At 42.0% G+C, this 26,323-nt stretch overlaps 1 protein-coding gene across 2 annotated transcripts in view; it reads left to right on the forward strand.

The window, feature by feature from the left end:
• The window catches only part of VPS50 (VPS50 subunit of EARP/GARPII complex), a 165,142-nt gene that overhangs the window by 21,908 nt on the left and 116,911 nt on the right, over window positions 1-26,323 (forward strand). For both annotated transcript variants that reach the window (XM_039524419.1, XM_039524420.1), the window contains exons 3-9: window positions 9,370-9,492; window positions 10,088-10,159; window positions 11,164-11,217; window positions 16,116-16,186; window positions 16,643-16,760; window positions 16,843-16,878; window positions 20,258-20,340. In XM_039524419.1, coding sequence (XP_039380353.1) covers window positions 9,370-9,492; window positions 10,088-10,159; window positions 11,164-11,217; window positions 16,116-16,186; window positions 16,643-16,760; window positions 16,843-16,878; window positions 20,258-20,340 — 557 coding nt within the window. The remainder of the gene's footprint in view (window positions 1-9,369; window positions 9,493-10,087; window positions 10,160-11,163; window positions 11,218-16,115; window positions 16,187-16,642; window positions 16,761-16,842; window positions 16,879-20,257; window positions 20,341-26,323) is intronic.

Raw genomic sequence — 26,323 nt, forward strand, 5'->3', positions numbered from 1 at the left:
GCGCACTAGTTGGATGTCTCAGAGAGAGACTGAGCTTTTTTCAGATCTTAACTGAAGGGATGGGGGATATTGAACCTTTAAGAAACAAATTGTAAAGTTTTGTGCACAGGGTGGGTTGGAACATCCTCTCCTCCCAGTGAGGGGTTGGGTTAGCCTTTGGTGGCTTTAGTTACCTAAGAACCAGTCCAGTTGAGAATGGGCAGGCTAGGAGCTGTAGTTTATGATAGCGTGTTTGTAGTCCCAGTGTATGGTGAGGTCTATTTGTACATTTTTGTGTGTGTGTGTGTGTGTGTGTATGAACAGCATTTTTGGCACAGACCATGGAAAGAGAACGAAGCCATCTAGCTTTTCTTCAAGAAAAGAATGTGTAGGACAGCCCAAGATTTTTTCTTAATGTTGGGTGGAACAACCTCTGAGACTGTCGTCCTTCTGGGGAAGGTTCATATAGAATTGCTTTCCTTTTCTGAGTCACTTTGTTAGCTGTGTCATCACAACTTTACCACTTTTTAGTTTTGTTCAGAATCATCTTCTCCCAGATAGTGCATAACTGCTAATTCTATAAAGAAGTCTAGATCCAGGATATTAAATATCCGTGCTGATTTCTGTATAAATGTTCAGAGAGGTCCAGAATTTTAACACTTCTTCCATAGCACAGTTTGCTGTGTCAGTAGTTTGGGAAAATGTTAGAAATTCAAGTGTTTTAAAATACTCGTCTTCCCCCCCCCCCCCCACCATGTGATTGCAAAGCTCAGGGGAAAAAAAGAAACCAACAAAACTTGGAGTCAAACATTCAGATGACAAGTTAGGTCATTTCACTTGCAGTGACCCAGAGTACAGATTAATCTGTCCCAGTTCCCAGCCTTTGAATATTTTTTTTTTGTTTTTTAAATCAGCCACCTGTTCCTTATGGCTGATATTTTACAGTACATTGAGTTTTAAACTAGCTTGTAACAGGAGTCTCTGTGTACTGACACAAAGCTATGATTTATCAAGGAGACTGCTAGGAAATGATTTTCTAAAGGACATTAAAGCATCAGGTTAGAGTAGACTCCTTTAAAATAAAATACAGTGTGTTGTGAGGGCAACAAACCATGTGCCTCTAAATGTGTTCGGTTCCTCGCTACACCTGACTAGGGCACGTGTGTCTTCGGGCGATGAAAACCTCCTTGGTGAGCTCAGAATTTGGGACTGATCAAAATGGTTTATTTTTGAATAACCTTTTAAATCCAGAGCATCCCCCTCCTCCTCTCTTTTGTGTATAGCAGCTACATGCAGATAATCTCCCCTTAACATGCAAATCCATTCCACAACCAGTCAATAAGATCAGTACAAGCGACCCCAATCAGCTTTCTTCTCTAAAGTTGGGGAACTTCATGTTTTGTATTTTTGTGTGTGTTAGTTTAGTGCTGTCCTTCAATTATCCCCAGGACCAGTACTGTATGTCCATATCAAAGTGCCTTAAACCTGACCTGGGGGGACCATTTTCTATGGGTGAGAGAGTACCTAATTGTTGTGCTCATTCAGTTCTTGCCACTTTGCTGAGAGAGCAAAAAAAGATGCCAAATTTGGTGGTGGTAGTGTGATTTTTATGCATACACGTTCACTGGGAACAGGATTGAGACCAAAAGTCATTTCATATAAGCCATTAAAAAGCTGTAAAATGTTGTACAGCGCTCTTCAGACATAAATTTTATATCTTGTTTTTTATGGGCTGGATTCAAGCTAATGACCTAGACGTAATAGGCTTGATATCCAATTACCAATCCATATACCATCTAGTCGGTTAAACATTTTTCTTACTGCTCAACTGCCCAGTGTATGTATATACATGCATATTAAGATTGCTATCCACTGATGACCATGGCTTATATCTGACCACCAAAATGTTTGTTCTTTAGTCGCTGTGATCTTGGGTAGATTCCTCAGCCTCCTCATGCATCCATAACACCCACTAGAAATCTGGGTGAAGAGTAGGGCTTTGTGAAAATTGCCCCTGCACTAAGCTTTCTTAGGTAAACATATATTTTGAACTACAGTTTCACGGGTTTTCCACCAGATGGCACCTAAACATAGTCAATCACGACAGCTGGGGTTGAAAGAAGTAACAGAACATTTTTAAAGAGACTCTCCATTTACTTCTGGAAATAAGATGATGAAAAAATTACTGCATGCAGTGATATAACCTATTTCATGTAATCGTGTCCTTCTATTTTATTACTTTAACTCTTGAGCAGCACATCTCACCAGAAGCACTATTAAGTCTCTTTAATCAAGAAGCTTGAAATTCCATTTCTTTTCAAAATATCAGAGCAATTAATTACTGTTAGTTTATTTTTCTTCCATTGTGAAAAATGTTAGTACAGATGGGTCACTGACTTCATGCTGTTATGCTACCCCCTTTGCTCTTTCTACTCTTCCAGAAAAGCAGTTGGCCACTGTTGGAAGACAGGATACTGGGCTAGATGGACCATTGGTCTGACCCAGTGTGGCCATTCTTGTGTTCAGTGCGTTGCTTTTTTGGGTCTCTTGTTTTGATGTAAAGTACACATTCATATTATTTTGAATAATGTGGGGAGCTAAGGACTATTTAGGCAGCCTATTAAAGTCAAAACTGATTGCATATAAAGACTTTTTTTCTTCCCATGCTCTCTGTTATATTTATTTATCATTAGGATTCTCTTTGTAGAGGTTTTGTTTGTATTTTGCAGTGACTTTTAAGGGTTTATGGGGATTTAAATATTTGAAATCATGGCCACTGGTAGATTTAAAAATCCTGGGTCAGATTTACTGCCTAAAATCTCACGTCTCTGCCCAAATGAGACAAATGAGGTTTTTCATCTGCAGAGTAGAAATATTGCAGGTGGAAGTATTTGGTAGATTTGGGCTGCCATACTGTCATCCATCTGAGGCAAAACAAGAGTATTGTTCCCTTAAGTCTTTTCTAACTTTTAAAGGAAGGATGGACTGGATTGAGGCTCTGGAGGGAACCAGTGCCAGGTTGTCTAAAATATAATTTTAGTCCTATTCACTTGCTGAGGCACTACATGCAGTTTGGTGTTCCATCCAGCACAACTGCATAGCATACGTGTGTGTCTGTGCACTCTTTTTTTAAGCAAGGAGCAGTGGTATTGAAGATTTACACTTCCTTAAGGGATGGCAAAATACCATTTTACCTCAAAAATGTTCATTTGGACTTTGCTTACTATATCATCACTTGAGGCTGATCTTTCTATCCCTCTCCCTGCCTAACCTACCTTGTTTGGGTACAGTTGTTGAAGGTGGCAGCACAATTAAAAATTTCTGGAGTCCTCTGATTTTTCTTGTCTGTCAGTTAGGTGTCTGATGTAGTAGCTGTCTAATTGCCTGAGGGTTATGGGCAATTCGTCTTTGCGATAGAAGTTGGATGTCTCTCTCTCTCTCTCTCTCTCTCTCTCTCTCTCTTTTTTAAAAAAGATCTGTCAGAATCTTAGTTGTCATTAAGATATTGCCTGACATTAGCAGGGGCCAGTGGGATTGGTGTTGTGTGGCATGATTCTTTGCTATCTAATAGATATGTTGCTGATTTGGCTGACTGTACTGGAGTTAGGTCACCAATTTGTCCTCATCTTTCTGGTTTTAATCTGTGTTCGTGTTCTACCTTGATTGAAGCTCACTAACATAGGTCTGGGCATTTTTCCCTCCTAAGAAATTAATACACTAACTTCTAAGAAATGGTCAACATGAATATTTTATGCAAATATTCCCTCAGCTTACTTAAACTAGAAAAACTAAGGATATGTTTACTCTACAAGAGTAGTTCGATTCAACTTAAGTCGAATTTGTGGAATCGACCGTACAAAGTTGAATTTGTGTCCACACTAAGGACACTAATTCGACTTAGTGTGGACTCACAAACGGGGCAAGCGTCAACTTTGGAAGCGGTGCACTGTGGGCAGCTATCCCACAGTTCCCGCAGTCCCCGCTGCCCATTGGAATGCTGGGTAGAGCCCCCCCAATGCCTGCTGGGGGAAAAAATGTGTCGGGTGCTTTTGGGTAACTGTCATCATTGAACCGTCACTCCCGCCGGCGGGAAATCAGTTCGCGCACTTTTCCTGTTAGTGACAGCGCGGACGCCACAGCACTCCACTGCGATCATGGAGCCCGCTGCTATCATCGCTGCACTTATGGCCGTTGTCAACTCCTCGCACCTTATTGTACACCTCTTCAACAGTCAGATGCTGAGAAATCGGTCGTGGAGGCTCCGGCAGTGCGGTGAGGACATGAAGTCACAGAGTGGCACAGAGTGGCACAGACCTCTCAGGAAGCACGGTACGCCGCGCCGTGGAGATCATGGTGGCAATGGGTCATGTTCATGCTATGGAACGGCAATTCTGGGCCCGGGAAACCACGGACTGGTGGGACCAAATAGTGCTGCAGGTCTGGGATGAATCACAGTGGCTGCGAAACTTTAGGATGCGTAAGGGAACTTTTCTTGAACTGTGTGACTTGCTGTCCCCTGCCCTGAAGCGCAAGGACACCTGGATGTGAGCAGCCCTGAGTGTGCAGAAGCGAGTGGCCATAGCCCTCTGGAAACTTGCCACGCCAGACAGCTACCGGTCAGTAGCAAACCACTTTGGCGTGGGCAAATCTACCGTGGGGGTTGCTGTGATGCAAGTAACCCACGCAATCGTTGAGCTCCTGCTCTCAAAGGTAGTGGCCCTGGGAAACGTCCAGGTCGTCATAGATGGCTTCGCCGCGATGGGATTCCCAAACTGCGGTGGGGCTATAGATGGGACTCACATCCCTATCCTGGGACCGGCCCACCAGGCCAGCCAGTATATTAACAGAAAGGGCTACTTTTCAATGGTGCTGCAAGCACTGATGGACCATAGGGGACGCTTTACCAACATCAACGTCGGGTGGCCGGGCAAGGTTCATGACGCGTGTGTGTTCAGGAACTCTGGTCTGTTTAGACGCCTGCAGGAAGGTAGTTTCTTCCCGGACCACAAAATAACTGTTGGGGATGTGCAGATGCCTACAGTGATCCTCGGGGACCCAGCCTACCCGCTAATGCCCTGGCTCATGAAGCCCTATACAGGCGCCTTGGACAGTGACAAGGAGCTCTTCAACTACCGGCTGAGCAAGTGCAGAATGGTGGTGGAGTGTGCTTTCGGACGTCTCAAGGGGAGATGGAGGAGCTTACTGACTCGCTCGGATCTCAGCGAAACCAATATCCCCATTGTTATTGCAGCTTGCTGTGTGCTCCACAATCTCTGTGAGAGCAAGGGGGAGACCTTTATGGCGGGATGGGAGGTTGAGGCAAATCGCCTGGCTGCTGATTACGCTCAGCCAGACACCCGTGCAATTAGAAGAGCCCAGCGGGAAGCGCTGCGCATCTAAGAGGCTTTGAAAGATAGATTCCTCAGGTTGCAGGGTAACCTGTGACTGTTCAGTTTCTTTACAGAGAAGCTGAACATGCCCCTGTTTCAGTTACTGTTGACTTTCTTTTGCGGTTACATACCCCGTTCACCACGTATCCCACCTTCCAACACACATTTAAAAATAAAGCTAATGGAATATTGTTAATTAACAACGTTTTCTTTACTAATGAATTCGCGCTAAAGGGTTGAAACAGGGACGCAGACTGTGGTGGGTCGGGTGTGCAGTGATGTACAGACTGCTTCTACACTCGAGGAATGACAGGCTCCTGCTCCTAGAGCGGTCTGCAGTGCCAGACTGGTTGTTTCAACGGATCCTGCCATCCCTCCTTTTCAGGACTCTGTGTGCAGGGGCTCTGTGGCCTTGTGGCGGGGGAGGACTGGGGGGAGGACGGTTACAGGTGGGTGTGCAGGAAGGGGTGAGGGGTGCAGGCTCTGGGCTGGGGGTGGGGGCGTAGGAAGGGGTGAGGGGTGTGTGGGAAGGGGGAGGAGGTGTAGGGGGATGAGGGCTCTTGCTGGGGCTGAGGGTTTGGGGCATTGGAGAGGCTCAGGGCTATGGTGGAAGGGCAGGGTAAGGGCAGCCTGCCTTGCCATTTGTGGATGGCAGGCGCTAGGACCCTGGGGCAGCAGACAGCATTTCTGCGGGGAGCCGCTCTACTGTCAGGCAGGGACGCAGCGCGGCGGGGCGGGGGGAGACCCGTGGGGGCCAGGGCCCGATCCAGGCAGGGCCGCGGGAGAGACCCAGCTCCAAATATAGCTGGAGCAGGGCACCTGCCGCCTATGCACAGAACATGAAAAACATTTCCCAGACTGACCAGGGTGCCTAGTGACTGCACTGCGTGTGTGACCTGCTGTAGATCCTGCCCCCGTGTCTGTACCCTGGTAATGGTGACTGTCCTATGCAATTACCAAACCCCTCCCCCCCCTTCACACACAGTCTTCTGTAAAGAAAAATGACGGAAACAGTAATGAACAGCAAACTATTTTTAATAATCAACTACACAGTTAGTGGATGAAACTGGGATTTGGCCTTGGGTGACCCAGAAAGGGAAGGACTTCTCAAAATTTAGCGAATGAGAGCTTTCTGGTACTTGAGCACTCTGCTGGGGTGGAATGACAGTGTTCACGGCCCTTGGAGCACCTCCTTCTTGTTATTTTGGGTGAGGGGGGTATTGGACTTTGTGGCGGGGGAGGGCGGTTGCAGATACAGTGCAGGGGGGCTCTGTCCTCCTGCCTGCGGTCCTGCAGAACATCCACAAGGCGCCTGAGCGTGTCCGTTTGCTCCCTCATTAGCCCAAGCAGCGTTTGAGTCGCCTGCTGGTCCTCCAGACGCCATCTGTCCTCCCGTTCGCTGTGTGAGCGCTGCTGCTGAGAGAGGTTCTCCCTCCACTGGCTCTGCTGGGCCACCTCGGCTCAGGAGCAGCCCATAAGTTCTGCAAACATCTCGTCCCATGTCTTTTTCTTGCGCTGCCTAATCTGCGCCAGCCTCTGTGAGGGGCATGCTGGAGCAGGTCGGGATACAGTTGCAGCTGTGTGATTGGGGAAAAGGGAGTGAATTCCTTTACAAAGATACATTTTTGCAAAGAAGAAACAGTCTAGTCAGTCTCTGTGAACAAAACCATGCACAGCACCTATCTCATGCGCAGTCACTCTGGGAAAGTTTGAATTTTCGGTATTCGCTTTCATTGCCTGGGGGATTGCACCGCAGATCAGACAAGCGGGGCAGGACAGCAGAATCCGTGGAGCAGCCAGGCATGGTAAGCCAAAGACTTTTGGCTGCTTAAAAGTGAATGTATACCACTGTCCTCTTGCTGCAGGCAATCCTGAAAGCATAAACTCTGCCCCTGTTCCACCCCCTCGCGTCTGTTCCCTGGGAAAGATCCCTGTATGCTGCCACTCTGCAGCCTCCACCACATGGCTGTAAAGTGACGCTTCTTGTTATGCAAAGGAACAGTGAAGCACTCCCAATACTAATAGTAAACAAATTACTCTAATTAAATGCAGGAGTCTCCGAGCAAGATCACCCTGAGGAGGGTCACAGAAAGAGATAGAGCGCGCATGCTGCGTGAAAGCGAGCACAAACCAGGGGCCTTTGCTGCCATGCTCGTTGAGGCAATGGGCCCGGAGTACCAGATGAAAGCCTGGCGCGGAAAAGTGTGCTACTTCGGAGCACCCAGTAAGGCAGCTCTCTCCAGGAACCTCATGCAGAGGCTTTTCGATTACCTCCAGGAGAGCTTCTCGGAGATCTCCCAAGAGGATTTCAGTTCTATCCCCATATATATTGACCTTCTTTTCAACTAGTAACTATTCCTGCTCCATTAAAAATAAATGTTAACATGTTTAAAGCACTTACAGACTGATCCTTCCCCTGATTCAGGGTCCGGGGTAACGGCTGGGGAGGGTTGGTAGGGGATCTCAGTGAGGGTGATGAGATCCTGGCTGTCTGGAAAATCAGCGTTGTAAGCGCTGTCGACTGCCCCCCCCCATCTCCTTCCTCATTTTCCCCGTCTGCGAACGTCACCGAGGAACTGGCCGTCGACACTATCCCATCCTCAGAGTCCACGGACACTGGTGGGGCAGTGGTGGCAGACCCACCGAGAATGGCATGCAGTGCCTCGTAGAAGCGGCATGTCTGGGGCTGGGCTCCGGAGCGTCCGTTTGCCGCTTTGATTTTTTGGTAGCCTTGTCTCAGCTCCTTGACTTTTACGCGGCACTGCGTTGTATCCCGGCTGTATCCTCTGAGTGCCATGGCTTTGGAGACCTTCTCGTAGGGTCTTGGCATTCTGTTTGTTGGAGCGCATCTCCGAAAGCACAGACTCATCGCCCCACACAGCAATGAGATCCAAGACTTCCTGGTCAGTCCATGCTGGGGCCCTCTTCTACTCTGAGATTCCCTGGACTCCTCTGCTGGAGAGCTCTGCATCGTTGCCAGTGCTGCTGAGCTCGCCACGACGTCCACACAGGAAATGAGATTCGAACTGGCCAGACAGGAAAAGGAATTCAAATTTTCCCGGGTCATTTCCTGTGTGGCTGGTCAGAGCATCCAAGCTTGGACTGCTGTCCAGAGCGTCAACAGAGTGGTGCACTGTGGGATAGCTCCTGGAGCTACTAAGGTCGATTTGCATCCACACCTAGCCTAATTCGACATAGCCATGTCGAATTTAGCGCTACTCCCCTCGTCGGGGAGGAGTACAGAAGTCGAACTAAAGAGCCCTCTATGTCGAATTAAATAGCTTCGTGGTGTGGACGGGTGCACGGTTAATTCGAATTAACGCTGCTAAATTCGAATTAAAGTCCTAGTGTAGACCAGGCCTAACTTTGAGGGCAATGCTCTCTATTTAGTTTTCAAATATATTTAATTCACTTTAAAATATTCTGAAACAATTTAGCTAATGGAAATAGACTGCTTGTACTGTACCTTGTCTGATTCTTTCAGGAACATAACAAATCACAATATTTTAACAGAGAATGTCTATCATTTATTTAGGAAAGACTCTGCTTGTTAACTTTGCCTTTAAACCCAACCCCTTTGACGTGATGTAAGTACTCGGCACTACTTCAAATGGTTCCTTGTGACTTCAGTTGAAGTGGTGAGTGCTTCAGCACTTCTGAAAGATAGCCCCGATCTATTTTGCTTTTATTTTGAGCGTTCCTTAAGTGTTGTGAACACCCAGGGTAAGACATGACTCCCATAGACATTTGTACCATATTTCATGAACAAAATGTATATTGGTACAGCGATAACTAGGCAATTCACAGCAGTATAGCATGAGTTCTGCTATTTGTATAGTCTCCTACTTCCAATATTTGGAACAGACTGAACAATACAGCTGTTTCTGTTTTGTACCCAGGGCTCTCTCACTTGTATAATGGCTTTGGAAAGCAGGTTGTCTTGAGAGTGCAATGGTCCTTCTATGTAGTAACATTTACTAAAATCAAGATTTTTGTTAAGGAGGAGCTGAGAGAACTCCGGGAACAACCAACCGATCCGCAAGCCCAGCAAGAAATAATTAACAGCATTGAAGAAGTGTATTTTTCCAATGATTCCTTTGATATTGTGAATTATGAGTTGGAGGTAAGAAGTCTTTCTCTCCCCACCCCTCCAAAAAAAGTCAGTTTTCTAAAAAACATTAATCAATGACATTTGCTGACTTCTCTTTTGCCTTAACCCAGAATTAAGATTTTTCTGTGGTTGTGTAGGGACTGATCCAAAGCCCATTGATATCAATGGGAATCTTCCCATTGGATTCAGTGTGTTTAGGATCAAGGCCCATTGTGCTTCCAAACAATTCAGAGATCAAATTGCTTATGAAATGGCCAAAATAATCAAAACTGGGAAATTTATTTGATTTGGCAGAAAAACTTTATTTTTGGCTTTATTTTGTTAGCATACTGTAGTTTTGGTTACTATGTGTTGATTCTGTGGTCGGGGTGGGTGTCCACATAATCTGTTGAATGCAAAAAAAAAAAGCTCTCTGAGATTTTGATTATCCATTACTGGATACTCACCATAATGTAACTCTGACTTTTCATTGTTTATCATTGCCTTACTTTAAATGCAGATTAGATTGTGAAAGCATAACATTGTTTCCTAAATGCATTTAATTATTATATGTACACTTCCTCTACATTCATTTTTCGTTGGTTTTAATTTTGTCTTCTACATACAGAAGCTTCCTCCAGTTCTTAGTCTTCAAGAAATGGAAGAATACAGAGACAAATTAAAGCAACAACAAGCTGCTGTAAGTAAAACTGTTTTCTCCTGTGTTGTGTGTGTAGAACTTGATGCCACTGAAGTGTTGTGAGCTCCAGTAGTTCTTACTATATTTATTAAGATGATTGTGGTGTGCGGCTGAAAATAATCTTGAATCCCTAAAGGTATGAACCCAGTTAAGTTAGCACATAAAGAACCTCTTCATCTCCATTTCTCCTCAGCCAACAAGATGGATGAGCTGGTTGACTGCTTCAGCCAGTTTCTCCTCTGATTCCCATCTCTGGGAGGGTTAGAGAGAAGTGCTTAAGAACAACATAAATCATTCCCTCATTTCAGGTGCTGGAAGAAAACTGTTTTGAACATGATTTTCTATATAAATTACTGATGGCTTATTTGGTATTTTTTCCTTGTTCAACCTTTATGTGTATGTACACTGAAAAGATGCTTATTTTTTAAATTCAGTACAGGGTGTAATTCTCAGAATAGAATAGCCCTTCATTTACGATTTAATTCAGAGCAGTGCAAAACATAATTTAAAATGCTTATGTCTTGCACACCAAAGGAAAACTTAAGTTGATTTTGCCATGCACAGGATGATTATAAACTAGCATAAATTATATATAATATGGTATCTGTATGAAAGGAAAGTTTCCTTTGTAGTTTGTTTAATCTCCAGTCTAGGTGGTTAATTTGTAATTGCATACTAATAACATGGAAAACAGAATATATCAGGCTCCAGTGCTCCATATCTTTTCTATATTTACTCAAGTGTGCTCTTTAGCTGGTAAAGGGCTAAAAGGTTAATTTGAAAACATCTACTAATTCCCAAATGGAGCTGTAAACATACATCTGTTTTTACTTGTGGGAGAAGTGTGGTCATTGTCTTAGAATGTTTACTTCTTTCTTGGCATATGTATTAATCAATGTATGATTAAGAATTACAGGAAATCTTCAGAGTTCTTAATGCAGATCTTTCAGCATAGAGACTGGATACTTTCAAGATACATCACATGTAATATTTTCCCCTTCAAGGTATCTAAAAAGGTTGCAGACTTGATTCTTGAAAAGCAGCCTGCATATGTTAAGGTAAGATAATGAACTGATATATATTATTGTAAATGCCTTCTGTGAATTATTAAATCACACCAGCTAATGTTTCTGTAATTCAACTTGATCTGTTTTTCAGGCACAATTGGGGATCATTCATGTAATCAGTGGGAGAGTAGTCTTAAATTCTTATATTCTGTGGCTATTTTACTTAAGTCATGTTGGTACCCACCATCAGTGCACCTAGATGCTTAAATCAATATAGTAATCCATTCCAAATCAACCCTATTTTAAAAAAAGGCAAAATCAGTTAAAAGCCCTGCCAAAGAATACTGCTACTACTAATTACCAGAGGAATGAATGAACGTAATGAAAGGGCATTCCATTAACTCAAACAAGCCTCTGAAGATGAGGCAAACTACTTGTTTAGTGGTTTTAAGAGCTTTCTATAGATTCCCACAAATCTAGCATTGACTCTCCAGCTGACAATCCAAAAGTAGTTGTGTGGTGTTTCCATTGCCAGTAGGAACTAAATTCTTACACTAAACTCATGTCTAAAACCAGACTGATAGGAATCGAGAACATGAGATTGAGATGTCATGGGAGCTGTTCAAACATCATCATCATAAGAGGCCCCAGAAATGGGAGGCTATAGATGAAGTAGCAGCCAGAAGGGGGCTTGAGCAGGAGCCTCACTGCTGTTTATGTTGAAGGATGGCTTGCACCTTGCTTCTGTGAAGAAGGCATTAACAATCCTCATCAGTAACAAATTCCAAACTTCCCACTGGTCTCTATACCAAGTCATGAGAAGTGTGTCCAACAGACAAGTAAGTTGGATGTGGCATTTCCAAGAGACTTCAATGATAGCTTTAATACCCTCTTATTCTGGTAGTGCTCTCATGAGATTGGTCAGGTCAGCCAGGATCTGGTTCATCTTTTACACAAATCAAAGTGAGGATTCCTCAAAGAAACAAATTAGAGTCAAGGAAACTTGGATTCATCATTTTGCCAATCTAATGTAGATTCTAATGAGGCCTCCATCACAGTAGAATTGAAATGGCCACAGTTCTGAAGAGTTGCACTGGATGAGGTTTTGCTGAAGCTGAGGGAGAGGACAACCAACCTTCTGTTCCCCAGTGTAAGAATAACCCAGTCTCTGTGGCAGCAGTCTTTGAGTTAGTATAATGCCTTTGCCACTGACACTTCAGCTTTCTTCCCTGTTGCTTCATCATTTGCAAAGCATCTGTAAACTGTGGTGATTCATTCGTAAGGCATAAAGTGAGTGGGTGTCGAGATTCTAGCCTGTCAATACTTCTTGATAAGACATTGTCATAGTATTCCACTGAAGCATTGGTAGAATGTTCAAAGGCTGAGAGCCATAGTCTGTTGGAAGTGTCAGATGAGGTAGGTCCATTAGTATCCTAGAGTGAAACATTAAAACAGTTTCTCCATCCCCACAGGAGTATGTTCCTAGCCTGATTTTTCTCTGGAAGAGGAGGAGATCTGACAGTGACAAGTATTGTCTTTTCATCCCAAAGTTAAAATCCAGAGAGTGAAACTATAATTACACCTGTGAAGGAAAACTACTATTAATTTATCCCCATCTGACATCCTATAGGAAACAGAAGCATTTTCATTTAATAAAAAAATGATATTTTTTTAAGAGGCTGTTTATGGACAATTGAGGCAGACTCTGACAGAGTTTCTGTTTTGGATCTTGTTTTTTTTCTGTATACAACAGCTTCACTATTACAAACCCTTCCCCACTCAGCATTCCATAATCTTCTTCTGATATCTTACTGGTTAATTTTAAGATGCCTGCATTACCAAATGGACTATTGTGCACATACAGATCATTACAAGTAGGCATTAATTTCATATTAAAGAGCCTTTTAGTGTGGCTTGAAACAGTACTATGTATGGATTTATACAAGAGCGCGTGCTGCTTCAGTGGTTCCAAAGGGATGGTTAAAAATCTGTCAGGCCAATAAGAGGCACTTTAAAAGCCTCTTAGTTGTGTGTTTGAGTCAATAATCCTGTTTAAAAAATCTGAGCATGTTAACTGCATAGCTAAGGCTCCTCAGGAGCTATTTGTGTCTCTGGATTCAATATCATGACTTTTCAAACTTTAAAATAGGGTGTCCTATCCTGCAAGTGTCTAAGAGAATCCTATCTGAGGGGCTGAGTGCATGCGTTCTGACTGACTCACTGGGATGTATTTAATAATGTGTTCCGTGCTTTATGATGATAGCTTATATTTAGCAGCAAATCCTATCCTTGCTTCCTCACCCTGCACAGGATCCCCTGGAAGTGAGTGCATTTCCACTGCATGGTTGAAGGAGGTCACAGAGGTGATATGCATCCCCGGTATAAAGTAGGGTCCTCTCCTGTGAGGACTTCCTGGGAGGACTAATGGGGAATAGACTGGGCCAGTGGATTTTTCCATTCTGCAGATTCTCTGGTGTCTTCTCCCTGGAAGAGGAGCATTTTTTTTTTTTTTGGAGGACTGTTGCAGCTGCTGGGTTGATGTGGCACTGAAGAGCCACTCTGTATCTGGCTGAGGGAAAGGAGTATGTCTGCCCAGCTTCTCAGTCTGGGTATTGGACTGAGGGTTTTGTCCCTAGGAACCTAATAGCTGCACTCCATCCCAGTCTCTAATCTGTGCAATCTGAGCGTGTCCAAAGGACAAGTTTTACTGAATTCATACAGCCAGAAATATTTCAGTTGGATGCCATCTATTAGATTAGATTTATTATTAAATGCACTTCATGAAAAAGGAAGTCATGACCCCTGCAAAAGCCTTAGCTATTCAAAGCTTTTTTAAAGCAGAGATTGCTTTATACTGTACCTAACAATCTTTGAATAGAATTTAAGCCATTGCTCAAACCAGGATCTAGTTTCTGACTTTTCTAAACCAAAGACCTTAGTAAGGAAAGGGAAAACTGTTCTTGTGAATGCAATGATATCTTACTTCCATAGTATATCTTTGATTATTTCTAACAGAAGATGGTGTTAGAATGACCTAGGATTTAATGACGTAGTTAGATCAGATCAGATTTTTAAATGTAAATCAAATTTTGTATTGTAGAATTTTAAAGTAGAGGCCATGCCCTTCTCTGTGTTTAGAAAGCACCTGTCACATTTTGAAATAGAGTGCTGTCATGGTGTGTGCACACCCTGTTTCCTTTTGGGGTAAATCATGGGTGTGGTGTCACCGTGGTTACAGTCTACCAGACTGTCCTTGGATTTAAGACTGTGTGGCTCAATGGCCGCAGTCAGTAGGGCTGCCCTTGGATTCAGGGCTCTGCAGCCTAATGGCCACAGTCAGGGGCTGCCACCGGGGATGGGGAAGGGGATGATGATGGCCAAGGTAGGGGGACCTGGGCCTTCCCTGCTCCACTGCATCAGGATTTGCAATCTGGCTCGTAGGGATTGCCAGCCCCGTGGCGCGGTGGGGCTAAGGCAGGCTCCCTGCCTGCCCGGACCCCACACCGCTCCCAGAAGCAGCTAGCATCATGTCCCTGCGGCCCCTCAGGGAGGAGGAGCAGAGGGCTCCGTGCGCTGCCCTTGCCTGCAGGCGCTGCCCCCCGCAGCTCCTATTGGCCGGGAATGGAGAACCGTGGCCAATGGGAGCTTTGGGGGTGGTACCTGCAGGCGAGGGCAGCACGTGGCAGAGCCGCCTGTCCCACCCCTCCCCCAGGAGCCACTGCTGGACATGCTGGCCACTTCTGGGAGCAGCGCGGGGAGCCTGCCTTAGCCCTGCTGTGTGCTGCTGCCACCCTGGAGCCATTCCAGGTAAACGGGGCTGGGCTGGAGCCCATACCCCGAACCCCTCCTGCACCCCGCACTCCAACCCCCTGCCCTGAGCCCCCTTCCATATTTCGCATCCCCTGCCCTGAGTCCCTAATCCCCTGCCCTGAGTCCCCACCTGAACACCGCACCACAACCCCCTGCCCCAGCCCTACATTCATGGCCCTGCGTACAATTTCCCCACCCAGATGCCCCTGGCCTAGACTGAGCTAGTCTGCTCCCTTTTATACTGGAACAGCAGTTGGAGCATGCCCAGCATGGTCTGGTTGGGGTGGGACTTCCTCTGCCCATAATGTGGAGTTAATCCTTTCTTGTCTAGTGAAGGGTATGCACACCCTGTCACAAGTGCAATATACATTTTTTTTTAAAAATGTTCAGTTTTTCTTTTACATAGGGGGTGTGTAAACCTTTCTATAATGTATTGCCAAATAAAGATAAACTAATAGCTGTTTAAAATTCCTGGTGATTATTTTTAATAGCCCCAAAATATAGTAAGAGTTTCACAAAAAAACTTAAAGCTGCGTTCCTTGCCTTGAAGTGGTCACAGCCTAAATTCAACAGGTCACAGTTAAGGGTCATTGCAAAGTGATATGTACTGAATTGCTGATGAATATCTAAATATTGTGAAACAAAATGTTGTGTATAGCATATTTGCCTGCTTTGCCAATATTTGGTTTATTAATGCAAATTAAACTTTGTGCATGTGCCTGAAGCTTTGATCATTCCATTAGACTGAACTTCATTAATGGCAATAATAATATTCTTGTGAAAATGTTGCAATATATAAATACAGCAAAAGTATTTTATGTTTTCAACTTCAGTAAAAATGGATTCCAAATAATTCTCTTTTGTAGATGCTTGTTTTTTTTGTGGGCGACTGTGAAAATGTTTTTGCAGAACTTCTAAATTGTCTTATTTCCCTTTATGGAAACTCTAACATCACATTATGCTATCAGTGCTTTGGCCTTTACTGATTAGGCAATTGAAATATATTTTAGGTTGAGAAATGTGGGACTAGATTATAGGCTTATGTAAATTACTTGGAGATTGGTGAGAGCATCTGATTTTGTTTTACACAAAAATGCATAATTCTTGGAAGAGTAAATTGAAATATTGCTTCTCTGTAGGAACTTGAACGAGTTACATCTTTACAAACTGGTCTTCAGTTAGCTGCAGTCATTTGCACAAATGGAAGGAGGTATGGTACATACTTAGTGACACACTTGTCTGCTGTTCAGAGATTGAAAGGGAATAAAATGGTTTAAAAACAAACTTACTCTCCCTCCCAGAAAGAAACCCCTTCATTTACTTTAATATGAACTAATGATTACTTTTATTAGAACTATTTCCTATTTTTGATGTAGGTACTAACACAAAATTACTAGTAAATTCCTGTACTTAAGTCCAAAGTATGAACTGAAAGTTCTGCCTCCTATTGGAATGGACCATTGACCCAAAAACAAACTCCAAATAAAGGATAAATGCATCTTTCTAATTTCCCTCTGGTGTCACTGTAATTGCTGAATTTCACTAGCAGTGATGGTCATTCAGAGTTTCTAATGTGCATTGAGACCTACTTGTTAGACTATTTGATATAAAATTCTTTATTTTGCATATTAGCTAAGACTGTTCTGTGTATTGTTAACTTCTACAGGCACCTGAATATTGCAAAGGAAGGCTTTACTCAAGCTAGTTTGGGACTTCTTGCAAATCAAAGAAAACGACAGTTGCTGATTGGACTGCTAAAGTCTCTGAGAACAATAAAGACACTGGTATGTGCAGATTTTTTTTAATGGTAAAATATATTTTTCTTAATTATGTAGTTTTCTTATGGCTCTTTTTTTTTTTTTATAGCAAAGAACTGATGTACGTTTAAGTGAAATGTTGGAGGTAAGTTTACTTCAAACTATTTTATGGTTATTGTAGATGGGTATACGTTTGTTTCCATCCTTTTTATTTCTTTCACTCTTATTTCCTAACACAGGGGATACTTAAAAAAAAGAAAAGAAAATGATTTACCAGAAATTTTGCCTTTTAATGTCAGAAATATTGTGTGTATGGCACCAACTGCTAATCTACTGGAAGATGCCTGCGATTCTGGTCAAGGCTCCATTTCTGCCACTGGATGTGTGTGGGCAGAGCCTTGTAGACATGTAGATCTGAGGGTCTAGGCTCTAATTAGTACAATAAGGGTTCTGTTAGGTCTTCCTTATTTATGTGTGTCTGTCCTTTCTGATTACCAGTGTTTTAAAGCAGGATGTGCTTTTACTGGGAGGACAAAAAGAGGGTGAGGTTTATCTGGTTGCATGTTAGCAGATATTTCTAGTACAGGTGAAGGAAAACACTCATATCACCATGTAACTGCCAAAGATTATGTACTGTACAGGCTCGCTACAGAACCATCTGTCAGCACACAGTGGATAGGAATAGACTGACTGTGTGACATTCAGCTGTGTTTTTTACTCTCTCCTCCGCCCCTTCTTCCCCCCCCCCCCCAGTGGGTGGGGCAGACAGCAGAGAGTGAGGAAGCTCAAGCGGTTTCAAGGTTCCAGGATGTATGCACGTTTTGAGAATTCCGTTAAATTTTTTTTTTATATTTAACTTGCTACTTGTAGGCAACATGGAGAAATTGGGCTTTCAGGAGGGATTTGAATGAGGAGAGGTTCTGGCTTGGTGAACAGAGATGGTGAGGGCCTTCCATTAAGAGCATGGAGGAGTGAGCAGATGAGTGGAAAATGAAGAGGGTGTCATTGGTAGAATGGAGTGGGTAAGAGGATTGCAATAGGAGACAGTTGCAGAGAGGCAAATACTGCAGTGCAGGGCCAACGGCACCTTTGTCCCATCAGGTTTTTCTGAGTACACCTGGTAAGGTGACAGGCCCTGCACCTTCACCTGATGAAGTGGGCTGTGGCCCACAAAAGCTTATGCTCAAATAAATTTGTTAGTCTCTAAGGTGTCACAAGTACTCCTGTTCTGTCTCAGAGTGGAATTCTACAGTTCTCTGACTCTCATGAGTAGAGCACTCTGTGTAACAACTGTGATTGCTCAGCATCTCTGGCTGGATTTGGCACCTGCAAGTCCTTGCTTTTGGAGATGTGACTGGTGGTGAATACAGTGACCCAACAGAGCCTTCCTAAATCAAAATATCATTTAATCTCAATAGTGTGAATAAAGCAGATGCACCAGCCTCTGGGGACTGGGGTTTAGTTTGCCTTCAGTCTTTGCCTTCACTCCCTTCTCCTTCAGGGTCCATTTGTTTTATCCACCCCAAAGTTTTTTAAATTTTTCCCACCTGGATTCTTCCTCCAGTTTTTACAAGCTGTTTAACTCAATATGGGTGGAGGTAAAACTTCAGAGCTAATTACCAATACTTAAAGGTAAATTGTCAACTGGGGTATCTGAAGTCATTGTCCGCTTTTCCATGTACCTACATTGGCTCCTGCTTGAATTAACCCCTTATTTTCATTCAGTAAACCTTCACAGTAGGCGTGGAATGTAAAGAATCAACCATCTGATGCATGGGCCTGCTGAAAAGTCACTGAGCACTTTTTAAATCCTCTTATTCCAAGAAAGGAATTTCTGTCCCCAACAAATGTCAGTAAATATTAGTACAGACACTGAAGCCTTGAAAGGAATTCATTCATCAAAATACGAAGTCTTGCACTCATTACCCTGGCATACCGTGAGAACGAATTACTTTACTCTGGATGAAAGGATATGTGCCCAGCAAGTCTTAACTGTGATGGAATCAGGTTACCATCTCTGGTGCTCAAGGAGAGTGTTCTGAGCAGAAGATATTTCATAAGCATTACTAAAAGAGGTCAGCCTTGTGAAAGACTTATGCTATATTGCTCCCAAACTTGGAGATTGTTGCCTTGTGGCATTGCAAAAACTGATTATATAACTTAGATTTGTCTAACATACGGTATGATCTAACGTGCACATATGACTTGGCAGAATTATTTTATTTGTGAGTTGGAACGTTTAATTGCTTTTGACAATTCTGTTCTTTTCCCCAGGGGTTGTCCCCTTTTCATCGTATCATTGTCTTTGAACTGTATATTTTGTGGTTTTTCTTGTTTTGCACCTCCTGATGCATGTTTTCATGTACGGTGTTTAATGTATAACTTTTGAAAAAACAAATAAGTAAAGTGGGTGTCTACTGAATTTTCATGTTTATATTTTGAAAAAAGAGTTTGCAGCTTCTGAATTTTGTGGGTTTAAAAAAAATCTGAGGGCACTGTGAAGGAAACATGAAAATACTTTACTCAGACACGTTATATTCAGACAGGTTATAAGCTTTGGAATTGTGCCTACATGGCGAGTTCTGAATCTGACCCATAAGTCCAAATTCATGAGTAAAATGGCATAACTTAAACACAAGTGGGCCATATTCACACCTGGTCAATGGTCCATTTAAGTCAATGAATTTACAACATTTAAGTATCTGGCTCAAGTAAGTGGGAGTAAGGGAGTCTAAATTGTTGTAAAAGTAAATACTCCTCACATCTATTACTTGTTTGTGACCTACTTTTACTTGCTTTTGTTGCTGCATCCTTCTATTCTGGCAATTTTGCATCTGAATTGCATGATTTTAGGGTTCCATCAGGCTTAGTGGGCCAAATTTAGCGGTGACATATAGAGCACTGTAAATTGGTCTAAGGTGATCAAGGACTAGAAAGAGTAATAGATTGAATAAACTTCTTCTAGACTCACCTCTGAATTTATTCCATAGTGTTTTAAGGGTTCCAGTCAAAGTAGTGCTTATATATATTTTTACTCTATGGCACTGAATAGCTTACTTCATCTGAGTATAGCAGTTTTTAAAAGATGATTGAGATACTGATCTTAAGTGTCCTGTTCTTCTGTTATAATGGTTATGAATAGTCAAATGTACATTTTTGTAGCTAAATTTGAGCCTGCAGAAGAATGTAGCTACGAATCGGTATTCTGAAATGATGTTTCTGTTATAGTAGCTGATAACAAATGGTTTAAAACTTGTCCTTTTGCATTTTTCATTTGTAATCAATGGCTTTACATTTAGCTTCTGTGAAGCTCGTGATATAGAATGGGTGTAATCGTTAGAGGGGAAAAAAGCAGACTCTGGTGTAATATATTAAGAAAACGTTCCTCTCCTCACAGGTAGCATGCTTACCCCAGATCTCTTTAGCATTGTTTTTTCCCATACATTTAATTTTAGTCTAAAAATGTATGTTGCAATATTTGCTTCAAAAGTTACATTAGCTATCTATTGCATTTTTTTCCTAAGGAGGAGGACTATCCAGGAGCTATTCAGTTGTGCTTGGAATGCCAGAAAGCAGCCAGTACTTTCAAACACTACAGTTGTATAAGGTAAAGTTACACTTTGTTCCTAAGGAGGTTCTAGCTTTTAGGTTGTATGCAGTGTTTTGGGGAATATAAAATGTCATCAAAATGATGCGGCCATGAAAAAGCAAAGGTGATCCTAGGATATAGCAGGTGAGAATTTCCAGTAGAAATAGGGATGTATTAATGCCATTGTACAAGGCACTGTCAAGACCTCATCTGGAATACTAAGTGCAATTTTGGTCATCCATGTTCAAAAAAGATGAATTCAAATTAGAACAGGTATGGAGAAGGGCTACAAGGATAATCAGGAGAATGGAAGGCCTGTCTTACAAGAAGAGACTAAAAGAGCTGGGCTAGTTTAGCCTAGCAAAATGAAAGCTGATGTGGGAATATGATTACGCTCTCTAAATACATCAAGGGGGTGAACACCAGGGAGGGAGAAGAGCTATTTCTGTTGTAAGAGTGTGTTGGTACAAGAACAAATGGGGATAAACTGGCCATTAATATATTTAGGCTGGATATTAGTAGAAGAATGAGGTCTGAAACAGCCTGCCAATAGGCGTATTGGGAGCAAACAACCGAACTAGATTTACCACAGAATGAGCACAGCGTCACACTTTCATTGGGAAAGTTGATATTCGTGAACAGTTGCCAGGACTGCTTCAGTATTCAAACATCTTGAAAAATGTGTTCAGCACCTATCCTGCAAAAAATGTAGCACCTCAACCATGTAATACTTTGCTTGATATTGATCTTCCATTAGTTGAGAGGCCTACTTTCTCCCTGTACCCCGTGTCCTGCATGGTAGTGATTGTTATTCACCAAACTGTCTATATCTTTTGTTGTTTCAAAAGGGAGTGTGGCAAATAATATAGAAAACAAACAGTAATCTGATTTGTTTTGCAAACCACTTAATCTTTCTTTAAGTGGGGGAAAAATATTTACAAAGACAGTTTGATTTATTAAACTGTTAAAATATTTGTTCATTTGACATGCTTCCTTTGTTAATATTGTGAGATTAAGGTTAATTAGACAGTATTTTCTTGTTTAAAATTCACTTGGCATATACATGATTTGAAAGTTGCTGGTGAGGAACCATTTAGCACTGAATCACTTTTTTCCCTTTCTTTTCTATTTTCTAGAAGCTTTTGTCATAAACTTTGCAGCTATCTTAAGTATGTAAAGCAAAAGTGCTGTAATTTAAATTGATATTAACTGTCACTTTATAGATAATAGGTGACAAAGTTCAACTGCAGAAGTCATATTATAAATCTAATACCATACTGAGAAGATTATGCTGTTATCACTCTTAAAAGGGTCTCCTTATATGTTCTAAGGATAAAGTTTCTTTAGAGAGAATTTTTGTGTTGGATTAGCTTGGTAACAAAGGTTTAATTGTGGAAAAGATTAATGTACAGTTCGTATCTGGTAAAACTATGCTTTTGAATTTTGGCCTGCACAGATTGAATAATCTTCCTTCTATTTTTAGAACATATTTACTTCTAAACTGTGTTGTTGTTTTTTTAAGAAATTTCACTTTGTGTGTGTGTGTACACATTTGAATCTTTTTGGTTTTTAAAATACTTCATTGTCTCTGTTAGTACAGTGTGCCTTTTTTGCAACACACATAAAATTATACTAAATGTTAAAAAGTGTGCATGGAGGGCTCTGGGCATCTTTGCCTACTAACCTTCCCTAAAGCAAGGAGAAGTCAAAAAACATTCCAGCCACTGATCCCAAGCCCTAGTGCACAAATCTCAATACTCAGCACACCCCTCAAGCTCCAAAAATCTGGGAATATATGCATATTATATTGCAGCCCCACCCTTACTGTCAGTTGAGCTAAGTGAACTAATGGGACTCTGGGATTTTTCTATTGCTTTGGATCCTCATGAAGTTATGCAACACCCTGGGTGGGTGGTCAGCAGTGGGGATTGAATTTGGGATCTCTGAATCTTAATGAATGAGCATGTGCTGCCTGAGTTAAAAGATCCAGGTCTCTTAGCTAAAGCCGTAGCAGGCTCATCAATCTCTAGTTGGCCTAGTCACCACTAGAGGGGGACACAGTGCCACACCAATAGGTATAGCTTACTGTTCTCTCAGGGCTCACATTTAAAGAAAAAACAACTCAAAGATCCCCATGCGGTTTTCCATGTCACAATCCATGTTATTAGGAGCCCAGTACTTCTGTGTTTTTACTGTGAAGCCTTTGTAACCTGGACAGTGATGAACTCATGTTCAGGAAAAAGCCCACACGAGATACATTGTGTCTTCGCACTTAGGAGATTTTCCCCAGAATTTTCATGTTGGATGTCTGTGGGGATCAGGGGTGGCTCCCATTGAAGTGGCGGGGGAATTCGACCCTGCTCCTTAAATTTTTGGATCTTCCTAGTTCTATGGAAGTCTAATCTTGAAAGAGGTGTTCTTCAGCTTCCCTGTGAAATGAATCCTCCAGGGTTCAGAATAGATTGGTCCATGCCCTGCAAGATAACAGACTTGATCACCATTATTTTGCACTGGGATGTCTTGCTCGTATGGCGGTAGAGAAGGGGAACAATGCTGAAGAGAGCAGCTGGCCCTGGGCCTACTTTCCTCTTTCTCCCAGGGGTTTCTTGTATTTCCCATTGTTTAATCGATCTGTGCAGTGAAGACCTAGACCTGAAGCTTGTATGAATTGTGAGGAAGTTGAGCAGCAGTTTTAAATAAAAATGAATTTAAGTATTACCACATGAAGAAAATAATGAACACAGAACTAAAGCAGCACTTTGTTTCTAAACAATAGAAAGTCTATACCATATAAGACTTCTCAAGTGTAGGATTTCAAACAACCCTTAGTACTATATTACTACGGAAGAAATCTACAGGAATAGACTCCCTTAAAAAGCTCTTGTGAAACTTTAATGTCACACATTAAAACGGCTTCAGCTATTGCAGTTGGGCCCAAATGTTACCTCTGTCCTATTATAGTGGATGCACCTTGTAAAATACATTCTGTAATGGGGTCAGCACTCACCTCTTGCAAGTGGCCCCTTCTGGTTGGGTGTGTCTGCGTTCTTTCAGTTTTGGTGACCCCTTTCGTTGGTTGTCAGGTGGTTTTTTTTTTTTTCTTTTTTTCAGTGACTCAGCCCTCCAGCCAAGTCTCACACACTGTCTGCATGTGAATTAGAACATGGGTATACCGTTCACCAGGGCTTATCTCAGTACCCCTCTGGTAGTGTCTCTCTAGCCCTCCCTTGGCTCAGTCTTTAAGAAGTCCCAGCCTTGGTATGGGGCCATATCCCCAGGGCTTCCTCCCTAGAGACACTGGCTTCCTGCAGCCCTCTGGCTGGGCTCAGTCCTTACTCAGTCCCAGCAGCCAGCCAGGAGCTCCTTCATTGCTCCCCCAGTCCCTGCTAGCAAACTGTCTTTGGTTCAGTCCTATCAGCCAGCCAACCAGGAGCCTCTTGCTCCTCCAGTCTCTGCCTTTCTTCTCCAGCTCCAAGTAGCAACTAACTGGTGCTCTGTTCTGCACCTCCTTTTAGATGGTTCTCCTGACCCCGACTGAACATTCCAGCAGCGCCTCTGCTTCCTCACAATCACTCTAGGCCTCTTGGAGGACCTCTTCACTGCTCCTTTCCTGGGATGGGTGTGGCAGAACCCTGAGGCCTCCAGCAGGGGGCCTTTGGGTCTAGTCCACCCTATCACACACACATTAAGATTTAGATAGCTGTTGATTGAAGAACCCCTTATTATTTATTATTTATATGGATGTTGATTAAAACTCCTTATAACATGTTTTGAGTAATTGCCTGAATAAAATGAATGTCATGAATTAATGTTTCTAAATTATGGTTAATAGCTCTTATAAAATTCATCCAGTGTCATAGACTCATAAACTTGAAGGTCAGAAGGGGCCATTATGATCATCTAGCCTGACCTCCTGCACATTGCGGGCCACAGAATCTCACCCACTCACTCCTGTAATAAACTCCTAACCTCTGGCTGAGTTACTGAAATACTCAAATAGTGTTTTAAAGACTTCAAGTTACAGAGAATCCACCATTTACACTAGTTTAAACCTACATTCTGACTAGTAGAATTATAAAATTATTTCCAACGTTTGGTTTAGAAAGTACATTGAGTTTTAAATGTATGCTATGTTTCTACAAATTCTCTAAAATTTTTGATCAAAGCACCTTTTGCAATAACTCTTATTTTCTTGGTCTGTCATGTAGTGTACCAAAAGAAACATTACAGTACTTGCCTATTAATAGCTACCAAATGGAACAAACATGTTCTATTAATCTCAGATTTTTGGATACATTTATATGAAAAATGGATTAAACAATATTCAGATGTAATTCTACTGGTATATGTGGAAAGAGATGAAGGAAAGAAGTAGAAAGAGAAACCCGGAGGTTGTTAGATGTGTGTTTTCTAATGTTGTAGCAAAACTTTCAGTTGTAACTCTCCCTTACTCTAAATCTGCCATGTTTGTATGTGTGGAATTTGTTGTTGTTCTTGTTTAACTTCAGGATGGAAAACTTAAAAAAACAAAACAAACAACAAAACTCCAGTTTATATTATTTTTTATTTGGTTTAGTTTAATCCCGTATACATAAAACTTCTTGTTCTATTCTAAGAGCTATAACACAGAAAAGAAGTATCTGTTGAATGTAAAACAACAACAAAATAATCTGGGTCCTGATCCTGCCAGCATTTACATTAATTATTTTATTCCAGTGAATAAAATTCATACATGCCTGTTTTCAGGATCAAGGCACAAGCTTCTGTTGCATCTTAAAACAGTGGTGGTAAAAGAAGGGCCATGGAATGAATACTAGGGCTGGCCAGAAAATAATTTCATTTTGTGAAAAATGTGCAGATTTAAAGACTTGTTTTTGTTCTGATGCAGAATGAAAATGAGACCTTTTTAAACTTAATTTCCAGAAAGCCTGGGAGGTAGGAGACCATGTTTGAGTCCCTGCTCTTCCTGATTCAGTGCAGGGATTTGAACATGGTTCTCCCACATTGCCAGTGAGTGCCCTAACAGCATGGGTTTCTTTCTCACATTCATTTTGATGAGAAATTCCATCCTGGACCTGAGAGAACCTTCCAGACTAAATTTTCATGGTAACTGATACATTTCCGTTCAGTACTTTGGTTTAGACAAAAATGATGTTTTTGGTCAGAAAAAAATGTGTTGAAATATTTTCGGCCAGCACTGCTGAATACATCCCACTGAAATCAACCGTACAGCATCTCACTCTTATGTTAAAAGTATTGCCTCTGAGGGGTTGAGACCCCTCCCTTCCCATGTCAGAGTCCAACTTTAATTTCAGATCTGTACTTTCTGCTGGCCACACACTGTATTAATAATATGAAAGGCTGTAGTCTGTTGTTTTTAAGCAAATTAGTTGTATTCTATGGACAAGCTGACAGTTTAACTTTCAGTTGTGAAAAGTTTCAACAATCCCTGCCTTAACTTTCCTGTTCCACCCTATATTGCTATCAAGGTAAACATTTAAGCTAATTTTCCCCAAAGTTGTCTCATGCATTTCTGGCAAAATAAATAATAATAAATGGTTGAGTCAGAAATGGCATTGTAAAATATGCATACAATATTTTTTAATAAATGGATGTAATTCATAAATCTAATGTCAAGTTGATAATGGTTTGCTTTCTTCAGGGAAAACAAATGATTTTTTCAATGGAGTTTTCAGTATTGTGGTTTCATGCTTTTTATATAATATACACATTTTGTTTTCCATTTGTGATGTTGCTGCGAAAGAGAGGAAAAAAAAATTGTCAGATCCCCTTAATACTTAAACTAATACAGAGCTACTTCCTTTTTGCTGACGCATCATAAATGTAAATAGTTTTTTCCTCTTTTCACTTGACTCATTTTTTATATAATGTATGGAAATAAGAGACTAGATCCCTATTGAAAATTCATTTCCGTGGTTTTCTCCTCAGTCAGTTAAGAGATCTTAACCGTATCTGTACACACATACGAGCATTGTTAAGA

Source organism: Mauremys reevesii, linkage group 2, assembly GCF_016161935.1.
Source record: "Mauremys reevesii isolate NIE-2019 linkage group 2, ASM1616193v1, whole genome shotgun sequence".
Lineage (NCBI taxonomy): Eukaryota > Metazoa > Chordata > Testudines > Geoemydidae > Mauremys > Mauremys reevesii.